Source organism: Lithobates pipiens, unplaced genomic scaffold (genome assembly GCF_037356315.1).
Source record: "Lithobates pipiens isolate NorthernLeopardFrog02 unplaced genomic scaffold, aLitPip1_a1.2 Scaffold_3, whole genome shotgun sequence".
In the NCBI taxonomy this organism is placed as follows: Eukaryota; Metazoa; Chordata; class Amphibia; order Anura; family Ranidae; genus Lithobates; species Lithobates pipiens.
The window spans coordinates 25530629-25544363 of NW_027507790.1; the positions used below are offsets into that span (position 1 = coordinate 25530629).

Below are 13735 nucleotides of genomic sequence, written 5' to 3' on the forward strand. Positions count from 1 at the left end.
TCCATCGGTCCATGAAAACATCAGGACCAGGGCTCTGCGGGTCAGCAAGTGCAGGCCCAGAAAACTGGAGGGGGGCGAGGGCGGGGCACCGTGTTATCCCTGGGCACAAAAAATCAAAATATATCAAAAATATAATAAAATAAAAGGGAGAAACAAGGCAAATCCCCACCAGGTCTCCCAGATGCCAAAAAGGGAAGGGTGCTTACAGCCCTCCAGAACATACCCTAGGGAAGGTGACAACCTGCCACTTGACAATGGGAGACGAGGATGGCGGATATAAAGGGCCTTCACTCTATGCGTCTCTTGAGGCCGATCAACGTCTCCGTCCTGCTCTCAGCTGGCGGGGAGGTAGCGGGCCACAGACCAGAAAAGAGCCCGGTCTGCCAGATGGATGCTGGAGAATCTTCAGCCAGTCCGGAACTGGGATTGGGTCAGCTTCCAAAAACCGGAACAGGGCTGGAAGATCCATATGTGTCTGCAGGGTAAAAGCATTGGCCTCCTTCCTGAATGTCGCTGAGAGGGCGAAACCCCAACAATAGGTGAAGCCTCTCTGCTTTGCAAGATCCAGAAGGGGGAGAAGCAAAGCCCTGTGTTTAAGGGTCGCCCTGGACAGATCTGGCAGGAGTTTAACCTGCGCACCCCTCACATCCACATCTCCGTGTTCCCACGCCTGGCGGAGGATATTTTCTTTCTGGGTGTAGTGGTGGAACCTGCACAGCACATCGCGGGTGTCACGTACCTGGTGATGGAGCCTGATATGCAGAGGACGGCCTCTCTTACAACTCTGACTTGGGGCCCCTGATAGAGCTGACAGGAAGCACCGAGTCGCATGAGTGCCTGGCGGGATCGCTGAACCCGGAGCTGGCTCAGAGCACTCGGCTGGGCTGTAGAGGTGTCTGTAGGAATCCCAGAGCAGTGGTAGGCAGGTAGCTGGAACAAGTAGACAACCGGTCCCCACAGGCAGGAGTGCAGATGCAGCAGAAGGGATGGTGGCACCCTCAAGGCTGAAGAGAAGGCAAGTACAGGCAGGCTGGGTCATACACAACGGGCACGTCAGGAACAGGGGCTGAAGCAGAAGCGGAATCAGATTACAGGCTGGGTCATCAACAGGCTGGCAGCAGAGTGGCAGAAGGAGCAGGCAGGTGCGGAGTGAGGGACAAGCCGGGGTCGGATGCAGGCAGGAAACAGGAACGTCGGAAAGCAAGCCGGGACACAACAGGAACAGAAGGCAGGTAAGTAATTGCAGGTTACACAGCGAATGCTGTAGAGCAGACAGCACTGAGCCTGGAAACTGGCCGAGTTTAAATAGCCTGTTTGGGTGGCAAAAGCTGTCACATGGTGCGTGCGCTCCAATGGCATGCTGACAGGGGCAGAGGTAGCAGGTCATCTTCTTCTGCAGCCATCTTGGGTGCTGGCATGCCCTTCCTGACATGAAGAGGTAACAGGTCGTCTTCTTTGGCAGCCATCTTGGGTGCTGGCATGCCCTTCCTGACAGCGGGGTCTACTGGGGTCCACCGACCTCTGGCCCAGTGTCCTGTGGACTCTATCCAACTCCACGGCCAGGTCTGGGTCTGCCACTACCATCCCCAAGTCCCCCGTTTATATGCTTTCTGGCATCCCACGGAGCAGCACGGTATTACGGCGGCTCCGGTCTTCAATTTCCTCCAGGGGAAGCTGGAGAGCGATGGCAGTGTCCCTATGATGGTCCCTTGCCTGCTCCAGAGCCATCACCCTGCCCTCCAGGGAAGAGACCGAAGCCTCCCCTGTCATCACCCGCTCTGCCAAACTAGAGACCTCACCTCTCACTTCTTGAATGTCCCGCCGGTGAGTCTCTTCAAGGCGGAGAATCAGAGCCTCGATGTCAGTCCTGGTGGGGAGAGCCTGCAGGAGAGTCCTGATGTCCTTATCCACCTCATTCTGTTCTGGAAGGTGGGTTGCGGTCATCGTTGCCTCGGCTCCCATTGAAGGGCCCTGGGTCTGCCTGAAAAAGCGCTGTATTTTCGCCGGAGTTTCTTGCGGCGGGGGTCCTCCGTGTTGCGGCTCTCGTCCTATGCTTTTTAGTGGTAAGCATTCCGTTCTCCAAGCGTGTATATGTCGGTATAGGGCGGCGAGGCCGGGAGCTCAGAAAAAGATCAACCTCACATGGCCATGTCCAGGCCACGCCCCGGCTCATCCCTAGTTATGAGGCTTGTACATTGGGGTGTTTCTATCTAGCAGATAGGGGAGGGGTAGTTGGTAGGTCACTAGCCTTGTGTGAAGATGAAGGCTGAGAGAAAAAAAAAAGGAAGAGAGGAGCATGGGCAGAGGGGGGAGGGTGAGGGGGAAGCGGATTGTGTAGTGATGGAGGTAAGAGTATGTCAGGTAGTATTGTGGGGGTGAAGCCAGAGGTGAGGGTAGATCAGCTACCTTACTTGTAGGGACAAATGGAGTCCGGTTGTTGTCAGCAGAGATTCTGGGACTCTGCTGGTTGGGGAGAGAGGAGGACCGGTTGAGACTATAGTGGCCCCGCTGTGGAGGACTGATATTTTGTATCAAGAGGGAGAGGGCAAGTCACCATGGGAAAGGCGGGGGAGATAGAATTGTTCTTATTCAGTACACACGATACAGGCATGCAGTTTAGGGCAGTTTTAGAGCAACCAATATGCAACTTCAATAAGGAAAACTCGAGAGAAAACTTTCAACAGATGTATGGTCATCATGTCTTCAAAGTACTGTTCTGAGCCTGTGAGGGTGGGTAGTGTTAAGAGGTGGAGACCCTTTGTAAAGAACAGTGAGGTGTGATCTATAGGCAAGATAAGTGTTGAGTGGTTCCATAATGCGAGTGAGTGAGGTGGTTATGTATTTGAGCATATGGATGTGTAATTTGCTTGGGAGAGTGTATGGTTATCTATCAAAGGAATCTTGAGTCTAGTTGCTGGTGGGGTGTTGTAGGATATATATTGAAAGGAAGTTTGATGTGGCTGCATGTGTTAGAAGGGTTGAGATAAATATGATAAGACAAGGTAAGATAGCACCAAACAATATGACTTGAGATAATATGGGAAGGTTAAATGGATAAACAGGATGCAAAGGAGTTATGTCCGGGCCTGCAGTTCTAGAGAGATAGTATTCTATAACCCTGGGCATTGATTGGTGAATCAAATGTATTGATAGAAATTAGAGTAACCCCCCCCCTATCAGATTCTTTTTTTTGTATACAAACGTTTTTATTGGGGGTAAAAGAAAAATAAGTAGATCAACAGACACAAGTACATGACTGCATCAAGGGAAAGCATAAAAGAAATACACAACATACAAATATTGCTGGCACAGCAGCGGACCAGGCACAAAAGAGAACATTTACAGAAGTGATTAACGTACAAAGCCTAGACCGTATGCACCAGATGATGCTTATCAAGTTCAAGTATGTATATAATAGAAGGCTAGTAAAACAAGAGAAAATAAACTAAACACAAATAAAAATTTAACCGTGTAATAATTATTACAGCTGACTTCACGAACAAACAGCGAATATAACATAGTTCTGACTCCAAGCTGGTGCTAGCCCTAGGCCTGGGTCAAAGAGATGGGAGAATAAACCATCAATCGCAAAAATAGAAGGATTCAGCAAAACCGTCTGGACTCTGCTGCATCACCTACTGGGGGTGTTGGGGGGAAGGCCCCCCCGTGGGACCGGACCCCACCGGCCAATCGGACCATTTAGCGGTATGAACATGCATGGTGTCCATAATGGTGTGGTGTACCCGTTCCATTAGACGGATAGCGTCCATCCTACTAAGGACCTGTGACCAGGGGGTGAACTGCGAGCGCCAATGTAGCGCAATCGTCCAGTGAACAGCGCAGAACAGTGTGTTGATCAACCTTTGGGTGGGACGGGAAACCCCTGTTATAGGAGCGAACAATAAACAGTGTTCAGGTGATAAGTTGATCACGGATCCAACAATCGAGGATACCATGGTGCGTACTCGATCCCACACCTCCTGGAGCCGGGGACAGCTCCAGAAAATATGGACCAGAGAGCCCGTTTCCGGGCAACCCCTAAAACAGTGATCAGGAAACGTGGGGTAAAACCTGTGGATCCTATCCGGGGTGAGGTACCAACGAGTGTGAAGCTTCACCACCGTGTCCTTCATCGCCATTGATCTGGCACACCTATGCATATTCACGAGCATCTTACGCCACTCATCAGGCGAGAACTCTGTGTCTAGATCAGTTTCCCAGAGGCCCATCGCCCTAGTCTTCTCTGGCATCTGGGATTCCAGAAGATGTTTGTACACTGTAGAGATAATACCCCTGTCTCTGGAGTGTCCATAGCATAAAGATTCAAATTGAGTGTTAGAGGTGGTGTGTAAGGAGCTATAATGTGTTTGAAAAAAGTGGCGAATCTGAAGATATTTGTAAAATTCCGCCCTAGGTACCTCATTCTGTGATTGGAGTTGTGAGAAGGAGGTGAAGACACCTCGTCTAACAGATAGGGCCCGCAGAGTGACCAAGGACTTTCGGATCCACCATCTAAAGGCAGCAGGAGACCCAAACGCCAGAGGGAATCTCCTATCGCCCAAAAATGATGCCATAGTGGGTCTATTAGGCCGCAGTTTAAATTTAGTACTATACAGTGACCAGAGGTAGAAGGAGCTACTCACTATATTATTAAGAGGGGCTAAGTCCCTTGGACGTAGACTCTCCTGCCACAGGACGCCCGGGAGGAAATAAGGCCGCAATGACTGAGTTTCAAATTGCAACCACGGTATACCAACCGTAGGGGCATGCCATTGAGCCGTCTGGGCCAACCTGGCCGCTAAGTAATATAGCCATACATCTGGGAGTCCTAAGCCGCCCTGTAGAAGTGGTCGATGTATTAGATGTCTCCCTAGCCTGGGCCTCTTACCCTGCCAGAGAAAAGTGTTAATATCTCGTTGTAAAGCGGTGAGGGCTTGGCGCGACACATAAATAGGGAGAGCCCTGAAATAATACAGTAGTTTCGGCAAAATTGACATTTTAATAGCTACAACCCTCCCTATCAAGGGGATGCGGTAGGTCGACCACAAACGCAGCCACCTCCGAACCATTGTAAAGGCCGGCGGATAGTTGGCACTATAGATTTCTGGTAAGGAAGGAGCTAGATGGACCCCCAGGTATAATATAGTGCTTTTAGAAAGAGAGAGTCCAAAAAAGGAGCGAATATTAGACATGTCTGCGGGGGTAAAGTTGATAGGAAGGGCAGTACACTTAGCTAGATTTACCCCCAGGCCCGAAAGCTTGTGGAAAGTGCCCAAGAGCTCGAGAAGATTAGGAAGAGCTATCAAAGGATTGGGTAAAAACAAAAGGACATCGTCCGCGTAAAGGCTAAGCTTGTACTCCCCTTCCTCTTTCAAGTACCCCCCTATGTTTGGATTAGTAATAATGGCCCTGGCAAGGGGCTCCAGGGCCAAGGCAAATATTAGCGGGGATAGGGGGCAGCCCTGGCGGGTGCCCCGACCTATAGGAAAAAATTCTGAGGAACTACCGGGGAGTTTGATCCTAGTTTGGGGTCTATGATACAGTGCCTTAAAACCATTTAGAAATTCGCCCCCGAACCCGAACCTAGCCAAAACCCGATCCAAATAGGGCCAGAGGACACTGTCGAATGCTTTTTGGATATCCAACCCCAAAATCAGGACTCTACGTGAGAAAAGGTTCGCATCTTGAATGATATTCGTTGCCAACCGGATGTTATCAGTAATCTGCCTATTGGGGATAAAACCAGTCTGCTCCGGGCCCACCGGGGTACCAACAATAGGGGCCAATCTGTTTGCCAATATCTTTCCTAGGATTTTAATATCGTTATTTAACACCGAGATGGGCCTAAAGTTCTGGGGCAGGGAGTGGTCCTTATGGGGTTTGGGGATCAGGGTCATATTAGCACGCAACATCTCGTCGGGGAAAGTCTGTCCTTGTAGCGTCTGGTTAATAAGTCTGGACAATTTAGGGGCCAGGATCTGTGAAAATTTCTTGTAATATGAAGAGGTGTAGCCATCCGGGCCGGGGGCTGTAGAGGATTTGAGTGTCTTAATAGTGTCCAACACCTCTTGGTCAGTGCAGGGGGCGTTAAGTGCGGTCCGCTGTGAATCGGAAAGGGATGGAAGAGGGATAGAGTCCAACCACTGACCTACAGTGTTCGGCAGGGGTTGTGAGGGAGGGGATAATAGGTCTCGGTAAAAGGAGGAGAAAATTTTCAGTACTTCGTTAGGGTGTGAAACCAGATTACCCTTGTCATTTTTCAATTTGTAAACATGAGTAGGTTGTAGGGATTGGTGTAATTTGCGGGAGAACATCCTAGAAGCTGTGTTACTGTGTAGCAAAAATCTAGCTTTTGACCACCGAAGTGATTTCTCTGTGCGTTCCGAGAGGATAGTGTCTAGTTCGGTCCGTTTTTCATTAATCAAGAGGAGGGTATCTGGGGAATGTGTCTGTGCATGGGACTGGTAGAGGACACGTAGATCCCGTGTGAGGACCTGGATCCTAGCATTACTTTGTTTCTTCCTAGTGACTGCTATTTCAATTAAGCGGCCACGAAGAACCGCTTTATGAGCGGTCCAAAGAACCTGGGGTGAGATGTCAGGGGTGTCATTAATAGTGAAGTAGTCTGTCAGGTGGCCCTCAATCTGAGTATAGGTAGTGGGGTCAGAGAGTAGGGAATCATTCAATCGCCAGGAGGCGAGAGAGGGGGGAAGGCCTACGTGAGAGGTATGGAAGGCCACAACCTGATGGTCAGACCATGGGCACGGGTGTATAGTGGTGTGTGTGGAATTGGCCAATAGAACCGGAGAAGCAAAGATATAATCTAATCTAGCGTAACTATCATGAGGATGAGAGTAGTGTGTATATTCCCGAACTCCAATGTTAAGGGCCCTCCAGGTGTCGATGAGCTGCAAACTATCAAATGATTTAGAGAGGAATTTAGGGAATACCCTAGCGCTATGTGATGTTCTGCTCCTATCCTCTACGGGATTAGCCACTAAATTAAAATCTCCTCCCACTATCAGGTGAGGGGAGATGTATCTGTCAAGAGTACACAAGAAAAGGTGATAGAAGGCACTCTGTGCAGTATTCGGGGCATACAGATTAGCAATCGTAACCTCCTTGCCCTGTAATTTACCCTGAACAATTAAGAATCTGCTATCCAGGTCTTTAAACACATGTGAGGGTTCAAATGGAACAGTATTACGAATATAGATTGCCACTCCTCTGGTCCTGGACCCAAACGTAGTAGTGTAATGTAATTTATATGACTTATCAAAAAATGTGGGGCAGGCCCCCGAGGAGAAGTGCGTCTCCTGTAGCAAAATGATATCCGCCCCAATCCGCTTATAGTATCGAAAGGCCTTCCTCCGTTTGTGGGGGGAGTTAAAGCCCCTCACATTATGTGAGATAACATGGAGACCCATACCAGCCAGTGTTTAACCGCAGATGTACGTATGATCCGCAGGAAGGGCTGAGATCACTATAACTGGGACCAGAACCAAAGGAGCTCGCGGCGGCCAACATCAGGCCAAATCCAGTACATATAAGGCCTTCAGGAGGTCCGATATGAATCGGAGATCCATTAGCCCCAGGGTTACATTCACAGAAAACACATTCCGTCACGAAGTCAGCAAAACAAATAAACAAAAACGTGAAAAGGAAACTTAACACTCTATGGGGTCTGGGTGGAAAATCCAGCCAGATCAAGAAAATTGTGTAAATACCAGGCCTTGCGGCCCAACTGCCACCTGCTCCACACATGTCCCACAGTGGGTGAAGATCGTTAGCCATCTGAGAGACTAATCGGTGATGAGCTTATTCAAACAACCTGGTACCCAGGTCTCTGGGACTGAGGATACGTGGGGAATGGTGTGCAGGTATGGAAGGGGGGGAGCGCAGCTCCGAATGTCAGAGAGGAAGAGACTCAGGAGAAATAACGCAAAAACAGAGTAACCTCCCTCGGCCTCCCGAGACATGGAGAAAACAGCAGATAGAGTAGCCGAGTACGTGCTGGGCGTTAGGAAATGGGGAAGGTTCAAGAACAGACGAAGGGAGGACTTCTTAAGAGGTTACGGTCAGGAGAACAAGACATCAAACGTCTGGTAATGGCTGAAGTCTGCGAGACCTTCTGTCTCTTTGAGGCGACGGCGTAGCCCAGATGGGGGTATGGTCGTGGGGTCGGTGGGTGACGGGGTGAACGTTGTCGTTCCAGGAGACCCAGCTTCACCAAAATGTCTTTGCCCTCGGATACCGTAGAGGCGATGTAAGTGGAACCGTTATGAGGCACGATCAGTTTAAATGGGAAACCCCAACGGTACCGTATGTGGGCCGTCTGCAAGGAGGAGGTAATCTCCTTCATTTTCCTTCGTTTCTCTAGCGTTGCCGGTGAAATATCCGGGTAGATCTGGACAGAAGCCCCGTCTAGTTGGATACGAGGCGTGTTTCGTGAGGCACGAAGGATTTCCTCCTTTATAAGGTAGTCCTTGAGACACAATACGATATCTCTGGGCGGCTTCTCGGGAGGAGGTTTAGGTCTCAGAGCGCGATGTAAACGATCGCATGTAAAGGCTTCGTTAGGTTGGTTCGGAAGCAGTAATTGAAACAGGCGGACGATCGTGGCTGGGAGGTCCGTCACCGACTCGGGGATACCGCGCACACGAACATTATTCCTCCTGTTGCGGTTGTCGAGGTCCTCCAAGTGGTTTTGAAGTTGAACGACCGTGTCTCCGAGCAGCTCATGATCCCTTCGTAAGTCCGAATAGGCAAGCTGTAGTTCGTCGTGCTTAACTTCCAGGAGGTCAGTCCTATTACCAAGGGCCGCCATTTCTTGCGATAGCATGCTCGTGGATTTGTGCAGCTCCGCTTGGAATTTCTTCGCCAGCTTGTCATACATGGAAGACAGGCTGTCCTCCAGGTCAGCTTTAGTGAGGTGAGTGTCGCCCATACCTTTGAGCGAGCCCGCCGGCCGCGAGGCTGCATCGGCCTTGGGGGATTGGGCGCCATCTTGGGACATGTCTTGTCTGTCCGTGGTCCGCAGAAGGTAGGCCGTAAGAGAGCGTTGAGCGGTTTTCCGCTTGCCTTTCTTAGATGTCGGCATGCACAAGTGGTCCCGCAGGAGATTGATGTTATTTATAGGCCGGTAGACGGTCTGAATCGTCCTGGGGAGTGTTGTTTATTCTCCTCTGCCCCGGGAGCTCCGAGACTTAGCTGCTGCCTCGTTCCGCGCCGCGCATGCGCCCCCCCCCCCCCTATCAGATTCTTATATGGTTGTATGTGAGTGTAATTTATGGGTCAAGGGTATTGAGCACTATTTGTTGGGTTCTTTTGCTCATTCAGGTGCTGGACTGAAAATTCTCCCTTGCATCTCGTTTGGGCAAACAGTTAATGGTAACATGTTTTCATCATATTCAAGATGTTTTTTTTTTTTTTTTAAACAAAAAAGAAGTATGGCAAATGAGTGGGGACCCATCTGGATCATGCCAACGGTGTGTTTAGGTATGGGTGGGTTTTAGACCCTAGTTCATAAGGCCCTGGATGGGTTTGAGCTATTGCCCTGGTATTTAATATGAGGGGAGAAAGAGTATCCATGTGGCATCTGAACCAGATGGTTCGTGACATGGGTGAGGGTTAGGATAGTTTCCGACAGGATGGTGTGATATTAAATTCAGTTAAGCTGTTCATAGAGCTGCTTTTGCCTCCTTGCTACCTTTGAGTAGCTCCTTGTGCTCTGTGGGTACATCCCAGTTGTAAGTTGGGAGTGTAGAGGGAGCTGTGGGGGAGCTGTGGAAGGGCTAGCAGACATAGGGTAGAATAAATATATGGCGTGTGTCTTTCTGGTATCCATTCCGGAGAAATAGGTGGTGAGAGGTTTGTATGTTTCCAGATGGGTCGCTGTAGGTAATGCTAAGGCATGAAATGGGGAGGGGGGAAATTTATGGGCTCCACTTGGAATCTCCGCCAAAGATTGAGGGAGGTGGGCGTCCACCTGGCAGAACAGGTTAGTCAGACATGGTAGGTTAACAGTATCTTATAAAAACAGAGAGTTTGAGAACTGTGTATAATGCGTAAAGAACTCGCATAACCTTGGTAGGAACAGTAGGAAAAGGACTTCTATAGGATGCTGGTCTGGAGTGTGGAAGGCAGCTTAAGAATGCTGACGAGGTCTCCTGTGAGCTGGTGGGGCCAAGGGGTTCCCACCTGGTGGTTGGTGATGTGCCTGATGCAGAAAGATTGCTGGAGGAGATCTTTGTTGTCTGGGTCTTTGTGCATTCCATTCCATAGGATCTTCTCGGTGGTCTGAGTACCGTGGTGTCAGGATGCGTTGATCACTGTACCAGTCAGGCAACGGTGGTTGTGGAATATCCATGACCACACAGAACTATGGTAGGTTTTCTGGGACTCATAGCATAGCAGAGCATCCCATTGCTGATGCTGAGAGACAGCATGGAAATTTCCACCTGTAGGAGATATTGCGTGCGCGAAGTAGATCCAGGAGGGGACGAAGATCCCTTCTGTGTTGTAATGTGATGGGGACAAATTTTGGAAGAGTTTGATTTCTGTTCCCTCGTGGAGAACCTGACGTCTTTCTCTGGTACATTTGAGAATATCTTCTTTCAACGGAAAGTTTACTAAGCAGCAGATGACGTCGCGTGGTGGATCAGAATCTCTTCCCCTGGGGTGTAAAGCTCTGTGTATACATTCCATGTCTATAGGGAAGTCATAGGGTCTGTCAAGCAGGTTATTGAAAACAGACTAGACACATTGGTGAAGGTTGCCGGGTTCCACAGCTTCAGTGAGCCCTCTCAATCTTAGCCCTTGTACACACAGTCGGACATTCTGACGGAAAATACTGCTGCTAAATGACAGACTTCCAGCTGCATCAACAGGAGCTTCAAACAGGCAGGTGAATTGGCCAAATTTGGTAAATTTGCCTGTTTGCTAAAGTGCAAATAGGCTGCATTCTGGTCAAACTGATCTTCAATCCAAACCGAAAGCTTCTCCTTTTTTAATGTTCTCTCCATTGAACATTAATGAAAAATAAAAGTGTTTTTTTTTTTTTTTTTTTTTTTTTTTTTTATTATTGCATTGGTACAAGACCCCCGTGGAAGTTCCCAGCTACCCAAGCATTCTTTTAACAAAATCTTGAAAACTTGTATTTTAAAAAAACTAAAACAAAAAATAAATAAAAATAAGTCCTATGTTGGGGTTTAGTAGAGGTGCGTGTTTTGCTTTTTTTGTTTTTTTGTATGAACCTTCTACAAATTTTAAGTTTTTTTTCTCATTTTTAGTGAACATAAATGTTTTACAACATAATATCCCTCTTTATTTAAGGCACTTGTGACTTATGGGAAAATTGACATCCTTATCTGTAATGCTGCTGTGAATCCTTTCGTTGGTCCACTTTTTGAAACTACTGAGGAAGTGTGGAAAAAGGTGACTGACAAGAAAAAGGACTGGGGCTAAAATGGTAAAATTCAGATTAGTTATTACATATTTTAATTTTTACACCACTTATCACATCCAATTTGGCCTTCTTAGCCCTTGTACACACGGTCGGACATTTTGACGGAAAATGTCCGATCGGACCGCGTTGTCGGATATCCGACCGACAGTCTTAGAGCTGGGCTATAAATTTTTCCGACAACATGATCCGATCGGACTTTGTCCAATCGTTTGTAGAGAATTTCGATCGGACAAAGTGCCACGCATGCTCAGATCAAATTCACGTTACGAACGATCGGATTTTCCGACAACTTTGTCCCGACTGTGTGTATTCAACACAAGTTTTGGACAAAATCCATCAGACAAAATCCGATGGATTTTGTTGTCAGAATGTCCGACCGTGTGTACAAGGGCTAATGGTATGCCTGCGTCCCCTATTGTCCAGGTCTTCCAGGTGTCTGTGCATTTCTCTCAATTGGAGAGAGTGCGTGTCAGAAACCTGTTGAATTTGTGTAATGGTGGCTTCTTGCCTGTTTGTGGCAGCTTATACTCCCTCCAGCCATGTAGCTATTAACTGGATGTCAAAGCGGAGGTCAGCTATAGCGTCTGACAGTGTGCTTTTAATGTCCTGTGCTATGGATTGCATGTCCCCTAAGCACAGAGGTTTTGCCTGGCTGGCTGTTGGAGCCTGTAGCCTGTATTATATTTGTCACAGTCACGATCGGGCCTGTAGCTAGCCGAGCACATGGTGTGGGAGGAGGCCTGTGAGGGGGCTGTGTGTCCCGCTGTTGTGATCTAAAGATCGCGGGTATGTTGTGGCTTAGCTGGGTCTCGTTGTCCCGTGGTGAGTGGGACCTGGTTGCTGAGTTGTTCCTGTCTCCCTTACCCATCTCCGTTTATCGAGGGTGCTGTGTCCTCCATTAGCGGGAGCTGAGAGTTCAGGCAGCCATTCTCTTCAAGCGTCCATAATACCTTTTCATGGTACAAAAGACAAATGTCAGGAATATGAAATGTTGGATTTACGTACCCTTTAAGCTTGGTTCTAGACCATCCAATCCTGGATTTCTACTTTAATATTGGGGCTATAGAAATAATTAGTATTGGTAAAGATTTCTGAATTTAAACATAATTTGTTAAACCAAAATGTACTGATAATTTCTCTGTATCATTTGCTAGGTTTTCCATGTCAATGTAATATCAACTTTCCTTTTGATAAAACTTGTGGTACCTCACATCCAGAAACAAGGGTAAAACAACTTCATTATTTTATTTAATAATTCCACATGAAAACCAGTGGTTCATATATTTAGTTTATTACTAAAATGTATACATAGTAACTATTAAATACAACTGATTATCATATGATCATTATAAGTTTCCAGTAATATCCTCTCCCTTTATAACATTAACTATATTTTTCCAAATAATCTGTTTTAAAAGAAATTAGCTTGTTATATTTTTTTCCGTGCATGATTGCTTGGTCCATTTTTAATTCTTTTGTGATATGAGTCATTTTTTTAACCAATTGTAAATATTTTTAACCAGTAACAAAAATATAGTTACATTTATAGTATAAATTTCTTAGGTATCATACATTCGTATATATATGGCGTTGCATATAATACTCTGTTTTATTTAAATTAGGCGTGGATCAATAATAATCTGCTCTTCATTCTCTGGCTACATGCCTCATCCAGTAAGTTAATTAACCAATATGCTAAAAATGTAGTGCATTTCACTTAGAAGGGTACTTAGAAGGGTATGATTTATAACTTTGTATACCAAAACATATGCAAGAAAATGCACGTTCAAGGAAAACCTAAACAAAAAAAGGATTTATTTCTTGTATAGGACTGAATGATCAACTTTAACGCAGAACTTTAACCATATTAACTTGATAAAGAATAATGTTCTTTAGCAAGGAATGTACAATCCACATTAATAATTAGAAATATGCCAAACACCCCCTAGTTTGGTTTGCACCAGAACTCCCAAACAGAGAAAAAGTTCTGACCTGAACGGCGGACCCTATTAACCACTTACCCACTGGGCACTTAAACCTCCAATTTTCAGCTTTCGGTGCTCTCACATTTTGAATGACAATTACACAGTCATGCAACACTGTACCTATATGAAATTTATGTCCTTTTTTTCACACAAATAGAGCTTTCGTTTGGTGGCATTTAATTATGTTTTTTTTTTTTTGCGCTATAAAAGAAAAAAAGTCAGAAAATTCTGTAAAAAAAAATCATTTTTCTTTGTTTCTGTTATAAAATTTTGAAAACTAGTA

The 13735-nt window shown here is 46.9% G+C and overlaps 1 protein-coding gene across 1 annotated transcript in view; it reads left to right on the forward strand.

The window, feature by feature from the left end:
* Positions 1–13735, forward strand: part of LOC143940230 (dehydrogenase/reductase SDR family member 4-like) — a 185905-nt gene that overhangs the window by 69898 nt on the left and 102272 nt on the right. The window contains exons 4-6 of the mRNA XM_077461402.1: positions 11335–11436; positions 12622–12692; positions 13090–13141. Of these exons, the coding sequence (XP_077317528.1) occupies positions 11335–11436; positions 12622–12692; positions 13090–13141 (225 nt within the window). The remainder of the gene's footprint in view (positions 1–11334; positions 11437–12621; positions 12693–13089; positions 13142–13735) is intronic.